A 17,263-nucleotide genomic window follows, 5' to 3' on the forward strand; every position below is an offset into this window, starting at 1 on the left:
AAAAAAAAACAGACAAAAAATTTCCTAGGAACAAATTTCAAATATTTTGATATTTATAAGAATGAAAAATATATTTTAGCCTTCAATAATAAATAACAAAGAGAAATTTGCAAATTTTTTAAAAGTTGAAGGTAAAATATGTCAAATTAATTTGTTGAAGATAAATTACACCAAAGTATTTGGATGCATAATTTTATAAAGTGTTTGGATGAATTATTATATAAGTATTTATAAGAATTATACACCGTAAATGCATAGACATTAAACTTATTATAGAATCTTAATTTAAGTATACACCATCTTCTTTTATTTGAGTTTGTTAAATTAATTTAGGCTTAAATATATTTTTAGTTCATGTAATTTAATACTTTTTTACTTTTCATCCTTTCAAAAATAAATGATTTTATTCCTGACAAATTTGTTTTTTTGTTTTTTTACTTAAAACGGTTTAGATAACACTTGAAACAATGAAAAATGTTTTCTAAACCATTTTAAAAACGAAAAATAAAATGAACATACTATAGTTTATTCCTATTTACAAGACTCAATTACTTAATTTATCAAAATTAAAAAAATTGGTTAATTTAATTAATAGCAATAAATTTATCTTAAATTTATAACTTTTTTTCTAAAACTATCATTGTTATTAATACCCATCTCTCTTCTAATTATTTGTAAATACATTTTTTTCTTCTTTTAAATAGGGGTATTCTAATATAAAAATAATTAATGTATAGGACATTATAAATTGGATCTTATAAAAAAAAACAAATATCGTATCAAACTTGAATCTTATAAATAGAAACAGAAAGAATAATTTGCAAGGACTAAAATCTCCATAAAAATACAAGGATAAATTTTTTTTTAAAAAAATACTAAATTGCAAAGATTAAAATATTATTTAAGCCATTAATTTGATCAGCTATGTAAATACAAAATAGATGTTGAGGTGTGCATTAAAAATCGGGCAGGATGAGTCTTTTTTTATCCTAAGAATCAAAATTAAATATGAAAAGATTTATAACAACTCAATGTACCTTACTAAACCAATTTAGCTAAACTCCTTTATACATTGGATGAGTTTCTAAAATGAGTTATATGTTATAATCTTTTTATGAAATTAATATTATATTCTAATCCATGTATAACATGTTAATCTCTATATAGATTAACATTATGTTTTACTTTTTTTATTTGATTGTTGATCATGTTCTCTTTATATTGTAGATGTCATCACAAACACAGATAATACTTTAGAAAAAAATAATGTAATCAAATGTGCAACTACAAATCTTGAAGGATCATCCTTATTTTCTAAAAATAAAAGCATTCTAACCTATACATAAAAATGTTCAACGAGAACTAAAAATTGTAAGAAACGGTTAAGGATCTTTTATTTTTAAAACCTTGTCTTCTTTGTAGAAAATACAGATTTATTCTTACTTTTGTAACTATTGCAGTGTTGTATTTACCTTTAACGTTCTAATTAACGTCGCTAGAGTTGGGTTCCAACGAAGCAATTGGAAGGTAATGGCATGTTCGTAAATTGTCATTAGAAACCATAGAAGAATTTTGACATAGGTTTATGGCACTAAACCCACAAAATTACAATTAATCTTCATAAAAACCGCCAAATTATAACTAGAAAGATGTTATCCAACGTGTAGCAAAAATTTAGAACAAAATACCCCTCCACGAAACCACATTAAGTGAAATTTAGATTGATCTGACGTCAAAGATGATTCCTGGCAACAACATTTCATTCTTTTTAATCATTTTCTTTCCTCCCAAAACCAAAATGTACCGTTGACCACAAGATCAAGATTGACCATCATTGAACAAACCCAACAACGGTGTGGATCTGTGTGGCACACCGAAGAGGAAGGAGGAGATCGCAGCAGATTGGGGGGATCAGATCTAGGGAGGGAAGGAGGGGAAGAAGAGAAAGAAGGAAAAGGGGAGAAAATGAAGCGCTGCTGCCCGAAATCGCCTCCGGCTGAGGCTGACAGAGCATATCCGGGAAGGAGCTTGAATCTGGTGGGAGAGGTTTAAGATAAGAGAAATGAAATTAGATGAATCTTATGGTAAATAAGAGTGATCCATTGTACACCACTTGTTTGGGTGGTTCACCCTAGAATTGGCCTCAAAATTAGGCAACAAAAAAAGTTTTAGCTTATGGTTCAAGCTTAAAATGAAGGCTTTTTCTTAGGATTTGCTTTTAGGTTCGGACAGGTGCTCCAATGCCAGCAGGACGAGGTGCTTGACCACTAACCAGGCTGACCGGGCCTTTGTGCATCATCCTGGCAAAGAGACAAATGCATCAAACAAGAACAGGTGTTACATTAATTCATGATTCAGAATAAAGATAAATAAAACAATTAATCAACCATTGCTAACAATTTTATATCCATATATAATCACAGTTTATTCACACAGATAGAGAACATTTTCCTAATGCAAACTAAATGTTGAACAAATTGCCTTTGTACATTCGAGAGACACAATAATTTTTCTTTAACCATTAACTAACTCATTGGATTATCAATTTTCCAGCAAATACAAGTCTGTATATTGAGTTCTGGATCATACAGCTCAAATGTAAATATAGAAAAAGACACGAGTTTGATATGATTGGGTTCAAATCTCAGACCTTACTTGTGAAGTTATTTAAGTAATCCTCAAAGTATTTGATATTAAACATCTTTAAGTTGATGTATTTTAGTGAAGTTCAAGACCCAATTTGAAGGGTTTTATAAATTTAGAGACTACTTAGCATTTTTTTCTAATACTTCTAGGACTACTTAAACAGTGTTTTTTACTTTAACAACCAATTAGGAGAGGGTAATAGACCAAGGATAAAATTGACGACTTACTCCAATATCAATGGTCAACTGGGGAGGTAAGACTCAACTCCATCAGGAAACAAAACAAGGTCCGCTAGTGTTTTAATATAGAAAAATGTTCCTTGCAGATCAATGTGATTGTGCAATGGGAACTCATTGAAATTCAACCTGTACACAAAAATTCTTTTAAGAGCAGTGTATATCAAATTCAGTGCAATTTTTTTAACATCCAAATAATGGAACACTTGTTAAAAGACCCTCCCCATTTCTTCCATTACTAAGTTTTTTTTTTATCCATAGGAATTGAAGACTGGTACTAAGAGGGTTTACAACAATTCACACACTCTGCTCAACTAACTAAGCTAGACCCCCTTGGTAAATAAATGACACTGAGCTCCATTACTAAGCTTGAGTAAATAAATGTCACTCTATAAAGTGAATATCATCTCCATTTCATTTATTTTCCCAAAAGCTAATGAAATGGAGATGATCCATTACCAGAACACTAAGTGTGCATCCGTACAAGTACACAAGTTTATCCAAACTATCCTCAATTCAGCAACACACGGTGAAAACACAGCATAAAATATTTCGAACAAAGCACAATGGAAAGCAGGAAAAACAGAAATGGTTATATAGTGTTACCATGCACCTGATGAATCGCTTTGGAGGCTCACAATTATTCTTATCAGTGCAGGAGCATACCCTAGCATGGAGTGGATATCACAGGAAACACAATACTGCATCTTCACATACAGTTTGGGAAAGAGTATATTCTGTAAATAACAATTAAAAACTAAATAAATAACATAAACACATGTGAAATTTTCCTCAAAAAAAAGAGAGAAGGTAAAGAAGAAAATTATGCTCATAGACACAGGCTTCCAACACATCTCTGACTGCAGCCTGTTCAACAATGTTCCTCACCAGAAACCTCTTAATAGCCTTGTCCTGTTATTAATTTGAAGAAAAAAAAAATCCACAAAGCGCAAAAACTTTAACTGAAATGCCTTGCACAAAACTTTAAAGGTATAAGAAAGTAAAATAAAAAAACCTTAGGGCAGCATTTTCCACAGTTAGAGCATCGAATGAATTTGACGTGGTCGCGGTTGTGTTTGTTGCAACCTCCATTCCTGCGCTTGAATTTCTGCAAACAGAGCTAGAGAGAAAAGGTTCACCTAAGGTCTCTTGGTGCTTTGGTGGTTGGGTCTAGGCCAATAAAGTGAATGTAGTGGTTGAAGAGCCATATCAGAAAAGCATAAAATGGAAGACATCAAGACAGAGTGAACCAAGAGTTCAGAGAGATGCAGCAGGGAAAAACTAATTAGATATGGTGGCAAGTGGCAGCAGGTCCTCATGTGGTTAGACTTGATGTAAAAAAAGATGAGAACTTGAGAGATTGCTCTGTCTTAGCAATTAGACCGAGAGAAAATGAACATAAAAATGAGACCCCAAAAAACAAAGTGGCAGGACACAAACATTGTTGGTGTACACGGGTACAAATAGTTTGATTTTGTCCAGCAGGCAAAATGTTCTTTACATGGAGATATAAGAATTTATGGTGAAGGTTAGGACTTTATAAATTTAATAAAATGTTATGTACGGACCAATTTCCAAATAAGAAAAAAGCATAGCAACCAAACTAAAAAGGTGAGCAAACCTGTAGGGACTAAATATGTCTTTATACCTATAAATAAACTGAGAACCTCAAAAGTCAAGTTTACAGAGCCATATTAGAATAATAAAGCACTGTTTACAGCATAACCTAATTTGAAATGTCAACTGAATTAACTAAAAAAGCCTAGAGAAGCAATACATACTTGATTGTTGAATCTCATTGATTTAACATAAGGAATATAGACTACTCATAATAGCAATATGCCGTGAAAGGATCTTGAATGGTGTGGCATAATATACAACAGAAATACAAAAAAGGCAGAATTGGAGGCCAAACCAACACAAAGAGACTACTTTCATTGACTAACAACTTTTTAATATGCTATTGCTGATCTATATAGCCTCCTGGCATCATATGGAAAAGGAGGAAGGTGGAACAGGTAGTTTACCTGGTTGGCAGTGGTTTCAACTTTGCCTCTTCAACTCTTTGTCCAGACCAAGCCACTGGCAAGCAGTACAAATTAAGTAAAAGGAAACAGTGAATTTCAAATAACGACCGAGACAGTAAGCTCTGATGATATGCAAGGATAGAAGATATGCTAGGAATTCAGAATCTGGACAACTCACCACCCATCCAGATCCCTGTAGTACTGCACCTTACCTTCTGCATTAACTTTTTTGCATTAATGCTTCAAAAGAGCCAAAAATGTATGTCAATAGCCCATCCCAGTAAACCCTTGCGTGGTTTACCACCTCCTTCCTGCACAAGGGGTGAAGAACTAGGTAAAACAACCACCAAAGAGAAGAGTTAAAACAAAACAAGATCAAGGTAAAAAAACTTACATGATCAGGAGCTAGATTTTTCCAGAAAATAGAATGGTTGATATGATCTGCAATAAATGATAGGCGACTGGAGATGTCTTTCCAATAACAAGGAACGTACTGAAATTGACAGAGATGAATAATGCAGAGAGAAATAGTTGAGAACACATTAAAAAATAAATAAATAAATAAGAGTTGGAACTTGGGAAGACTATTTACCTCTTACCAAGTTACCGTCACTTGTGTTGTACACTTGAAACCAAATACATTTTGGTTGGTCATAAGTTTATCCAGATATGGACTAGAGATTAACAGGGTTGCTGCTTGATATGGACTTGATTGATACAAAAGCTGGGTGGAAGAAACCTTGAACTTCTTCTGGATAGTATTTGTCATCCAAAAGCCACAAATTTAGCCAATTAAGTATTATAACTTCATTCCATCATTTCCTTTTTCCAAAATGATGTCATTACAAAACATCCAAACTATATAATGATATTTTTATTTCGCTCTATTTTAATACATTCTGACTCATTATATTTGATCCTTTTTGTTCCATTCTTTATTGCCAATCCAAATATAGACGTAAGAGCTGGCCCATAAATGATCAGAAGATTTAACTTAAATAGAAATCATGTACAAGTTCATTCAGATGTTAGAAGGGAGATGTCATTCTCTTTGTAGAGTAATGGTAAACTATTCCCACTAAGGCAGCACAAAAACGGTTAAGAACCCCTACCAATTGTTTGTTCTATGAAGTTTGAGACTATCTCTAGCAACCAATTCTAGTTTCTCTTTCTCCAAAATTTACATCTGCAAAAAAAAAAATTAAAAAGGAAAAGATTACTATCATTTTTATTTGATCAAAACATGACCACCAGCAACAAAGCCACACATTAGAAACTCTGCTGATGTATATCCTTCAAAATTCTACAAAATATATAATGTTAACACTGTCAATTCATCTTCTAATTGCTCTAGGGAGATTCATCTTTCCTCTCGGCTGCCACCTTTGGAACCACCAACACAGTTTCTTGAGATAATGGAACACCAGAATCTTCTCTCTCACCCTTTGTTGATAAACTTGGTTCTATCAATGATTGTGATTTCTTGAAAGTTCCAAACTCAATATTTTTCAGTTTAGACTCTTTAGAGGATGGGAAACTCTTGGCTTGCTTAGTTAACTTAGCAGCAGACTCTGACAGGGCAGTCTTGTGAGTGCTTTGAAGAAGGGGGAAATCTTTCTTTGAGAGCTCAAACGACCTCGAATTACCCTCCATGTGTGTCTCAGAATAAACCTTTGGAAGAAGGGGGAAATCTTCATTTGAGAACTCAAGCAGCTGCGAAGTAACATCCATGTCTGTCTCAGAATGAAACTTTGCTAATGGAGTAGACTCTTGGGCTTGTGTTGGCGGTATAGCCTTGCAATTGCATAGAAGAAGGGGGGAATCTTCACTTGAGAACTCAAACAGCCTTGAATCTGAATTAGCATTTATGTCTGTCACAGAATGAACCTCTTCTGCTTGTTGCTTTTTCGAAGGTGATTTGGGCAATGCATTGTACTTTGAAGAAGCAAATCTCCTTGGCCTGGATGGCTTTGTGTGCATATCCCAGTAGGAATTATAATTCTGAAAGATTCAACCATTTTGGGGATGATATAGTGTGTTATCACAATATAAGGTCCTATTCAGCTAAATTTCTCCACAAACACATATAGGAGAAGAAAATAAGGTTAAATACATTGAAATTCTCCATAAGCTATAATCAACTAATCCACCTTAGCTTTTGGAAAAATTAAATGAAAATAACTTCTATCAAAGTTAACTAAATAAGTTGATTTTAGCTTATGCGAGAAGCTTCATTCATTTTACCCTCTTATTTTCTTATAAGTGCTTTTAAAAAATTTATCCAAACAAGGCCTAAAGAGATAAAGTTTGAGAAGAAAGACAACATACCAAGTCAGGTATGTATGTGCCCGTTCCTCGTGATTTCCCTCTTCCTTCAAGGTTGTAAGTTGGATGATAGAGTGTCTGTCCCGGGATATATACATCAGTACCGCCTTGGTAAAACATACTCCAGTTTTGCTGCGTTGATGGTGCAAGGATATCATCCTGAGAAGGTGACGATGGAGAACTGGAATGTACAGCTATTGGCATGGCATAATTACGATACAACTGAACATATTGTAAGCCACCACAGTAACTTTCACAATCTCCACGGAGGACAGACTCTTCAGATCTTCCAATACCAAATGGAGAAACCGGAACGGCAACATCCGCCCTTTCTCCTTTCCCATTCCTGTCCAAAGTGCTGAAGAAAAACTTCTCTAGTGCTGCACCCATGTTTTCTCCTGGAAGTGTGAGGATCTGCTTAAGCCTTCTAGCACCGTAGGAAAGAGCAAATCTTACTCGATGTAAGTTTGCTGCAGGTAAGTAAAAAGGTAGGAAAATAAGTGGAAGAGAACTGTGCGTTTTATAAAATAACCATTACAAATTTGAAATAATGTCATGAAATATCACAATCTCTAATTATTTCAGCCCCGTATATAAAACTTTAAAGTCATCGGGGGAGTATATCATATAACGATATTTGAGTAAGCCTTGGTGCATTTTTCACCAGTATGCTGAGTTGTATTGAAATTGTAGATGTTCTTAAGCCACAGGTAAACATCTTAACTATAAAATCTTTACATGTGGTAAGACTAGGATCGACATGAATTTCACAGACCCTTTAATCATTATGAAGAATGAAAGCTCAAGCAATTAAAGTACAAAGAAACAAAACATTCACCACAACCCATTGATGCTTTTTTTTTTTTTACCATGTTACAAGTGCAAAATATCTACTAACTTTAGTGGGCAAAATTACCTATGTTTACACTACGGCCTAGGTTGTTGTCATTTCTTAGAGGATCCAAGATGTTCATGAACTTAACGGGAAATTCATGGGTCATAGTCTCAGATGCCCTTGATGGAAAAGAGCACATATTCCTGTAATTTCTGAGAAACTCTTTTTGGAGCAAGAATTCACCCTGATCACATTCTGGTGTCTCTGCAACAAGCAAATTGGGATCTATCAAGGACTGAAGATTGTAAGTAGATCTAATTGCTTACACATTGCAACACTTACCAGCAATTTCTGGAAGAGATGATAAGGGTTTTGGACCCCATATACTAACATAGTTATGGTCCCAATCAAATGAGCCATAGTAGTCTAAAAATATGTATAGCACCTGCTAGTAGTAGCGATTCAGTGGTTTGATTCTTCAAGTAGACTTAAAATACAAATGCCAAGAGGGTGCAAATAATATTATTGATGGAAGACGTGACTCACCTCTAGAGGACCACGCACTGATGAATGAAAACGATTGATAATATACAAGACTAATATTTCTACCGCATATGTTGATAACAAGCCATGGTGTCCACCAAGAAGTCGACTCTCATAATAGCACCAAGCTTTGATTAAGATAATACTGTGTTTGAAAATATGGTTCTTTCCAACAAGTTGGTCAACCTAAAAATTCATTTCCAATTAACAAAATTAGCAAAGTCTGAATATAAAATGAAAATAAAAAATGAATTTAATCAGAAATATGGAAAAAGTTTCTATTTGTAATAAAAAATGAAGTAATCGTAGAATTTCATTAGAAAATGGAATTATGAATTTGAATTGGGTAAGAAGGATAGAGATCAAGAAGTTTCTGAAAAAAATTTCAGCAAAATGCAGATACATTATGGGGACAGAGAGAGAGCTATCAAGAAAATGCCTGGAGCAACAGAATGGAAAGGGATTAAGTAAACAATTAACTCGATATTGAGGCTACTACAGAGCAAGTTGACTGAATGGAGAAACAGAATTTTTTTATTGTGTTCCCTATGTAATCATTCACACTGTTTTTGACTCTACAAAACATAGCTGGAGATTGTATAGTACGAATAGTAGAAAGAAGGGAAAGCAAAACAGATATATAAAAGCATAACAGGAAAATGAGTCCAAAATGTCAACATGACATATGAAACACATAAACAAAGCAAATATGGTATATGTAGGAATCAAATAACATCAATTAGGAGTAAATATTAATTAATACAAATACCTGCTCCAAAAAGCGTAGAGTACATATTCCAGCCATCTGATTGAAAGAGATGTCAACTGCTATGTTTTTCACTGTACATTTCACAAGCCGGACCTGCAACTCCTCGCCCAAACATAAAAAGTGAGTCTAATAAAGTTGAGAGATATCCTTTGACAAAAAGAACATTAACACTATTTTCTAATCGGGTCAAACACAGAAAAGGATTGACTTTGAATATAAAAAATCAGGAAGATAACCATAGAAATTTAAATAGAAAATTTTGTTTCTAAACCTGTGCACGTATATATTGTATGTCTTTTACTTGATATTCAGGGTCATCTCCACTTTGAAGTATATTGCATACTGCTTGTGCCAAATCCTCCTCTGCATCTTCATGACTGAGAGCAGTCAAGTCAATATCTCCATCAGGAAGATAGGTTTTTAGAGGAACAGAACCGAATGGCAAGACCTGTAGGTGATCCACAAAGTGGTAAAACATTCATTTATGGTCACCAATATAATGGTATAAACATAATGATATCAACTCATTATTGGCAAAAAACAGCTTTTAAATTTTAAACTGACAATCAAGGCTTATAAAAAATCTGTAGATTTGAAATTGAAGTTCTTTTTGGAAATAGCATCCAATTCTTGAAGTCAACAATGTTCACCAGAGCAATCAATACTCGCAAAATTTACCTCAATATCATCAAATTCAGGCATTTCAATGATTTTAAAACTATTAGCCTTCTCATGGTATGGAGAAATGAAATTTATCAAATGGGGTGCAGGGGACTACACTACAGGTTGCACATATTTTTGAATTCTGGCTGTAAATTTTAGGCTTGTGATTCTATGAAGTATCACATATGAAATGGAAAAAAGGTTCTCTTTTCTGGTGGTCAAGGTGAGAGGAAGTGCACAGAGTAAAGGAAACAAAACACAGCATGGAAAATTTAAGCCAACCTGCAGAAGTAGGATTAAATGATCGTAATACTTGCAAATGATAACCTGGTTTTCCATGGCATGATTTTTATAGTTATTTTAGATATCTTTAAATAAAAGAGGAAAAAGATGGAGTCGATAGGGGAAAGTGTCGATCTGCACATCTAAGGTATGGTAGAAGTATACAAGAACCAACATCATGGTTATAAAACCATGCTAAGACAGCATAATAAATAATAAAATCACATTTGAATCTAAAAATCACATTTGAATCTAACTATTCTTAAAAGGAAAGTATGATAGGGAAAAAGGGAAAAGCATAGAAATTTCCACCAATCATTTCTAATCTAAACAAAAAAAAATCATAACATACATCAAAATGGATCTACTTATATACAAATCACTTAAAGCAACAAATGCTACAAGAACACCCAACTAAATTATGAGGGCAAGATAGCAACTAAACGAAGAAAAGACCAGATGTAGAAAACAAACTCCAGCAATAAAAATTTACAAATATGACGATTGGATCAAAATATTCAAACCTCTGCTCCATAGTAACCTCTGATCAGCCTCTGAACATAATCAATAACATCTTTTCTGTTCACCTCAGATAATACAATTGGTTCAATTGTCCATAGTATCTCTTGTGCCCTCTCTTCAGCCATTCGCCATAGTTCCTCGTCAATTGATAACAGCTGGCTAGGCATGGAGAATGCTAACAAATTTTCTTGTCTATCCATAGCTGCAAATATTAGAAGTTAGACCTTCAGCAAAGAAACAAAAAATAAAAATAAAAAACTAGACAAGAAAGACAACAGCACAAACACAATATCTTGCCATTAACTTCAATTACTGCATGTACAAAAACAAAACAGCCACTAAAACTATATCCTTTTATAAGAGAACAACATTTGTGAAAACAGAAAGAATTAGCCAAATTTCATTTGGGTAAACCAAGGATTAAAGATTTAAAAGAAACGAGTCAAGATTGCAGGGTCAATTTATTAATTTTACACAAATAAGAGGAAACAAAATAACTATGAGCACCAAATGAACTTGTAATAGGAATTTAATAGTATTACCATGAATTGTCTGGAACTTTATAGGTAAATAAAATAACTGCAAGCACCCAATGAACTTGTAATTGAATTGAAATTGACTCAAGTCTTTTTAAGATTCAGGTGCAATAATGGTGTCAAGTGTTCGACCTTCCACTAGATCCACTTGTCCTCCTCTCCTACCCATGTTTGTACCTCCCATATGTAAATATGTAAGATAGACACATTGGCTAGTTTTTTTTAAAAAAAAAGACAATTATGCAGGAAAAGCTTAAACAGAATATGACAAATGTGATATAACTAGCGGATTTTTTTTCAAACTAGAGCAACGGCAAATTTTTGCAAACAAAAATGATTAAGGCTGAAATCAACAACTTAGATGTTACCAGAAAAGGGTAGAAAAGTTTAACTTACTATTTACTGTAAAATTTCTAGCTAACATGTTCTTTCTGTTGTATGTTATTATGAAGTGAATTCTCCATTGTTAGCTAACTAATACAGAGCATTTAACTCAGTCTTTCTGAATGGTTTCTTGTAATGATTTATCCAGTCTTCCTCTACCTCTGTTAATTCAGTTGTCATCCATTTAACCCAGATTATCATTTACAACTCTATTGATCCTCACATAACCAAAACCATCACCATCTCATCAATAAATGTTGCTCTTTTTTTCCGAATACATTTGTTCCTCATCTTATCTTCTCTTGTAAGTCCACTCATCCACCCCACATTTTCATCAATCCCTACGCTTTTTTTTATCTCTTATCAACACTTTTCATCCCAACATTTAGAGCTGTTTTTAGTCTAATATTTAATTCTTTGGCTGTGCATATGAAAAAGACTTTGTTGGGAGAGGCAAAACCCACTTCGGTGATCTCTATGCCTCGAGGATTAGTCTCATGGCTTTCGGCAACGGGGAAATCTTGCTTCCAGCCAAAAAAAAAGTTGCCCAATAGAATGTTCTTGTCTAAGTTTGACAGACACTTTCATTTCCATTGTTGCTCCCCCAATCTCTTTACCCTTCCCATTAAGACATAAGGCTGAGACACTAACCCATGTAACTTGTGGAATGGGAATTTTAAAGTTCAAAACTTTATTGAATTTAAAGAGGCTTGCTACATGTACTCTTCAACACGCGAGGAAGAACAAGTCAACTATAGGAGACAAGGTTTCCTCGCTAAGGTTTCAGATGTTACAACATATCATAATTCACAAACATGACACCAAATATTAAGATTCACACAAATTCAATTCAGCAGTCAGGTTTAGAGGTAAGGTAGCATAAAACTAACACCACTAACCCTCCTATTCCTCAACCTAAAAAACAAAAGCTCGGTTTTTAAACAGAAAAATGCTCGAGAATTCAAGAATTTAACCATACAAGTAGAGGACGATAAAAGAAATGCATTAAACCACCAATGACTCAAACAAAGAACAATTTGGGGTCAACGATCATCACCCACAACACCACAAGTTTAGGGAAAGAGAAGTTTACCACAAAAAAACAGATAAAGTTTCTAGCTTTTAGCCTCGGATGCAGCTGGGGCTATCGCCAACCCTCAGACCAATTAAACCGCCAAGGAAACTCCCTCTCCATCAAAGCCATTCATAATGAAAAAACCCCAATTCCCTTTATTTATTTATTTTTATTTTTTACCTTTTTAAGTTACCTATCAATTAAAAGCAAATTGATCAAATGGGTTCCTTTTAGAAATTTATTTCCAAAAGGGATCTCTTTCCAAACTTTTTCGGGAGGGGATTAGTTTTTGAAGGGATTTTGCCAGTGGAGTTGGCGAGTTTGACATGTGTCAGTGGAGTTGGCGAATTGGACACGTGACAGCAGCTGGAGAACTCGCCAAGTGGAGATGGCGAGACACGGTCCACGTAGCGGGTTCCCCATTCATAATAGTAAAATGTTTTTTTTTTTACAAGAAAATTTTTTTAACTTGAAACAGGTATAACTTTTGATAGAAATGTCCGTTTGAGGCCAATAATATGTCAAAATGCTCGAAATTGAATGAGGAATCTCCTGGAAAATTCTTGAAAGAGATTTAAGATTCAACCACCCATTTTTTTAATCTTAAATCCTATTTTTGAGTTACTTAAAGACATGTTTTGAAAAAATGAGTTGATGAAATCTCCTTTGGACATTTCACAAGGGATTCCTTATTCAATTTCGAGCATTTTGACATATTATGGGTCTCAAACGGACATTCATATCAAAAGTTATACTCATTTCAAATTAAAAAAAAATTCCGTAAAATCGTCAACTCCACTGGCGAAATCCTTCCAAAAATTGACCCCCTCAAGAAAAAATGTAGAAACAGACACCTTTTGAGAATAAATTTCTAAAAGGAACCCGCTTTGGTCAATTTGTCATCAATTAAAATATATTCATAGGTGCACGGTGTTTTTCTTTTTTTTTGTGTGTAATTTTTTTTCAAATATATGTTTCTTGTCCTGTGTTAGAAATAATGGACGATTCTAACTTATTGCTTCAGACACTAATTGTTCACGATGCATGTAGCTAGTTCGACCCATTTAACTTGTGGGTTAAATGATTTTATCCAAAAGCTCTTAGGCTTTTTATTTTTACATTTCAATATCAAGAAATATTATACTAACAAATAAGGGATGCAAAGTAAAAAAATATAAAATTTAAGTATTTTTATATGATTCTATGCTTGATAGGTAATATAATATTTTTTATTTAATATAGAATTATAGATTAAATAATAATGATGTAAAAAATGTTTCTTAAGAAGCCTAAGATGCAAATTATATTATTCTTTTGGACAAATATATTTTTATTAGACAATATATATTTAATTTTTAAAATAGATCAAATTTTACATTTTAAAATTTCATTTCTTAATTCCTTCTTAAATTTTTTTTGTCAAATGTGAGTCAACATGTTAAGCCAACGGATTATGTAGGATAAGTGTATGCTAAAAAAAAACAAAAAAAAAAAACAAACAAACTCATTAAGACTATGAGCTTCACATGACGAGCTTACGTGCATGTTCATCGGTAAAACGTCGACAGCAGGGTTCGAACCTGCGCGGGCGTAGCCCAACAGATTTCAAGTCTGTCTCCTTAACCACTCGGACATATCGACAACTCATTAACAGGTTCCTATTACTAGCTAAATAATATTTTAATTGAAACACAAGTATCAGAATTTGAGAATACGAGATGTTATATTTCGATTATTTCATACAACTCACTCCAAGTTTTAATTTTTTAAAAAATAATCGACCCAACTTTAATTTTAAAATTCAAATTACAATAAAAATGAAAATAAAAACAAATGACTACAATTTATACATGCATGGGTTCAAACCTTTGTCCCAAGGGATAATAGAAGCAAGTACCACCCCTAAACCAACTTAAATTAGTTGATATATGGATGACAAATATAATATATATAAATAACTTAAATATAAATTTATAAATTTATTTTAAATTGAGTCATGCAGGTTAATGACTTACTAAGTTAACTCTTGAGCCAGTACTCGGATCGAGTCAATTATCAATCCAAATTTGATAACCATCCTCCAAAGTTCATTCTCCAATTAAATGTAAATAAATTAATTCTAATTAGTTAATAAAAAATCAAATTTATAAATAATAAGTAAAGGTTTATATAATAAAATATAAGAGAATAATCATATCATATTGATTACTGAATATTAATGTACCATGCAGATTATTGATATGAAGATTTTTTAAAATTATATATGCTGTAATTTAATATTTGATTATGTATAAATTGATATATTACTAATAGATTAATCTCTTTCATTATTTTTTAATAAATTAATAAATAAAATACATATTGATATAAGAGAAATATTAAATATAAGAGAAATATAAGAGAATCATCATATCATATTTACTTTTATTCATAGCAACAGATGATTATATTTAATTTTAGTAATAGTAACTATAAATATATAATTTTTAATTTTATTTATAATTAAAATTATATTGATTTTAAATATTTTGATGATATATTAAATTTATGGAATCTTTTCAGATTTTTTATTTGTTAAAAATACGTATATTAAATTTTTATTGATTTTGATTAGTTTTTCTTAATTCTAAATTACAATTTTTTTGGTGAATGTATTCTGAATTAGTGAATTATATTAATTAAACTAATTATAACCAATATAATTTTCATTATTTAAATATTCAAATTGATTATACAAATAATTTTGATTCGATTAAATGGTAATAGGAATATATATTCTGATTTAAAGGATATATAAATATATATTCTCCATCAAAGACATCTTTTGGTGAAATAAGAATTTGTTATTGAACGAATTACTATCAAGATATATCCCGAAAGGTTACGTCACTTTGTGGAAACCTCTAATATTTGATTATAGATCCTCTCTAAAATTTGACTAGAATCGCCAATGATTCAAACCAATAAATCATTAAAATATAGATCGAGGCTTTGACAATTGACTTATTAAACTCGATTAATGAATTAAATGAGTTAAACTTAAATTAAAAATTCGATTAATGAATGAGTGAAAAATTCAATTTGTTAAATATATGAGTTGAATTTGAATTATGTGTAGTAATTGTTTATTTTATTTCATAAGAGTGAATTTTTTTTTACATAGACAAGTGGATATTAATTAATTATAAATATAACTTAATTTTGTATTAATAAAAATAATATGTCTTGATTCAAATAACTTATTTCTATAATTTTCTTTTTAATTTCCTAAATTGTATCTATTAATTTATGTATATTTAATACAATAAAATATATATGATTGTCTTTAATTTGTTTTACATAATAAAATTGATTTAAATCTTAAAATACCATCCATGACAAACTGAATGTGCTAAAAAGTGAGAGAGACTTGACATGATGCATCATCTCCAAAAAGCCCAACAAGCTTCAAGTGTCTCCTTAGATTTAAGAGTATCCTGAAATTTAATGACTATAAACTTATTAGTTTTCTTTGAGTTCATATCAGAAACACGATGTTGTATTTCGATTGATATTTGATACCAAATCACCCCAGGCTCGTACTATAATTAAAATTCGATGAAATAATTTGATCAAAGTTATCATTATTATCGAAACACGATGATGATATTTTCAGAAAAGATGCAGCTACTTCGCAATTAAAGTGATGGTAAAAGAACGTCAAAAAAAAAGTTATAGTAAAAGAGACTAAAATATAATTCAGTTTGGTTATGTTAAAAAAAGACTAACTTTCACGTCACAATAATGAAAGCACTTTGGTTATAATTCAGTTTTTTATGCAACTAGGAAGCAGCCCACGTGCAACTTTATATATTATATTATTTCTAAAACTTTTACAGTTTTACCAAGTGTTAAATAAAAAAATAGTTAAATAAGTTTTTTACGTCTAATTTATTTTTTAAATTCAATATGTTCTTTTAATTATTTTTGGATTCAATTTAATTCTTTAATTTTTAAACTCAATTCAATTTAATTTTTCCATTTAAATTGGATTAACAGAAATTATATTTTACAACGGATTAAGATGTTTATTATGTAATTTTAAATCGTTATAAAATACATATTTTCTAACATTGTCATTAATTTAGATAATAGAAAAAAATTAAATCAATTTTAAAAAAATTCAACCAAAAAAATTAAAAAATTAAATCAAATCTAAATAATAAATTAGAGATTTAAAACTAATTTAACCTAAACTACTTAAAATATACTTTTCTTATGAATAATTAAAATATACGGGCTGTAAAAAAATATTATTATAAATTATCATACAAATAAAGAATTTTTATTACTTTGTAGGTATAATTTTTTTACATTATTAATTAATTAATCCAAACATATTTTAGATATTACTTTTTGAAGTATGATACAAACTTATTAA

At 31.5% G+C, this 17,263-nt stretch overlaps 2 protein-coding genes and 1 non-coding gene across 19 annotated transcripts; all 3 read right to left on the reverse strand.

The window, feature by feature from the left end:
• Nucleotides 1–2,068: 2,068 nt before the first annotated feature.
• On the reverse strand, nucleotides 2,069–13,016 carry LOC100787145 (uncharacterized). Of its 17 annotated transcripts, none has more exons than XM_014768936.3 (17): nucleotides 12,862–13,016; nucleotides 10,851–11,050; nucleotides 9,653–9,829; nucleotides 9,382–9,474; nucleotides 8,616–8,798; nucleotides 8,412–8,514; nucleotides 8,151–8,333; nucleotides 7,238–7,704; nucleotides 6,178–6,910; nucleotides 6,022–6,095; nucleotides 5,502–5,657; nucleotides 5,304–5,402; nucleotides 5,122–5,220; nucleotides 3,898–4,964; nucleotides 3,496–3,794; nucleotides 2,874–3,011; nucleotides 2,069–2,300 (listed from the first exon to the last, which is right to left on the reverse strand). In XM_014768936.3, the coding sequence occupies exons 2-9, from the start codon at nucleotides 11,046–11,048 to the stop codon at nucleotides 6,260–6,262; spliced, it is 2,055 nt and encodes a 684-aa protein (XP_014624422.1). In that variant the 5' UTR covers nucleotides 11,049–11,050; nucleotides 12,862–13,016; the 3' UTR covers nucleotides 2,069–2,300; nucleotides 2,874–3,011; nucleotides 3,496–3,794; nucleotides 3,898–4,964; nucleotides 5,122–5,220; nucleotides 5,304–5,402; nucleotides 5,502–5,657; nucleotides 6,022–6,095; nucleotides 6,178–6,259. The 17 variants fall into 17 exon arrangements, with proteins under 17 accessions (XP_014624422.1, XP_040866732.1, XP_040866731.1 ...); XM_041010798.1 differs by lacking the exon at nucleotides 2,874–3,011 and having other exon boundaries at nucleotides 3,489–3,794; nucleotides 3,898–4,002; nucleotides 4,910–4,964; nucleotides 5,502–5,660; XM_041010797.1 differs by having other exon boundaries at nucleotides 3,898–3,990; nucleotides 4,910–4,964; nucleotides 5,088–5,220; nucleotides 6,022–6,910.
• Nucleotides 2,219–5,094, reverse strand: LOC100811014 (40S ribosomal protein S26-3). The gene is made up of 6 exons (XM_006599725.1): nucleotides 5,088–5,094; nucleotides 4,910–4,964; nucleotides 3,898–3,976; nucleotides 3,720–3,794; nucleotides 3,489–3,619; nucleotides 2,219–2,300 (listed from the first exon to the last, which is right to left on the reverse strand). The coding sequence occupies exons 1-6, from the start codon at nucleotides 5,092–5,094 to the stop codon at nucleotides 2,219–2,221; spliced, it is 429 nt and encodes a 142-aa protein (XP_006599788.1).
• Nucleotides 13,017–14,402: 1,386 nt separating the features above from the next.
• TRNAS-UGA (transfer RNA serine (anticodon UGA)) lies at nucleotides 14,403–14,484 on the reverse strand. Its single transcript has one exon. It is a non-coding gene; the product is annotated as a tRNA-Ser (tRNA).
• Between the last annotated feature and the right edge of the window lie 2,779 nt (nucleotides 14,485–17,263).

This window comes from Glycine max, chromosome 16 (genome assembly GCF_000004515.6).
Source record: "Glycine max cultivar Williams 82 chromosome 16, Glycine_max_v4.0, whole genome shotgun sequence".
Lineage (NCBI taxonomy): Eukaryota > Viridiplantae > Streptophyta > Magnoliopsida > Fabales > Fabaceae > Glycine > Glycine max.

What these genes read in the sequence shown, in the direction of transcription:
- LOC100811014 (XM_006599725.1), bottom strand. An exon ending in TTGAAACCACTGCCAACCAG is followed by an intron (nt 3,977 to 4,909) that starts GTAAACTACCTG and finishes ATTCAAGCGCAG; the next exon opens with GAATGGAGGTTGCAACAAAC. An exon ending in GAGATGTGTTGGAAGCCTGT is followed by an intron (nt 3,620 to 3,719) that starts GTCTATGAGCAT and finishes TGTTATTTACAG; the next exon opens with AATATACTCTTTCCCAAACT.
- LOC100787145 (XM_014768936.3), bottom strand. Translation starts at nt 11,048, where the DNA reads ATGGATAGACAAGAAAATTTGTTAGCATTCTCCATGCCTAGCCAGCTG. An exon ending in GAGGTTACTATGGAGCAGAG is followed by an intron (nt 9,830 to 10,850) that starts GTTTGAATATTT and finishes GATCACCTACAG; the next exon opens with GTCTTGCCATTCGGTTCTGT. An exon ending in CAGTGCGTGGTCCTCTAGAG is followed by an intron (nt 8,515 to 8,615) that starts GTGAGTCACGTC and finishes TACTACTAGCAG; the next exon opens with GTGCTATACATATTTTTAGA.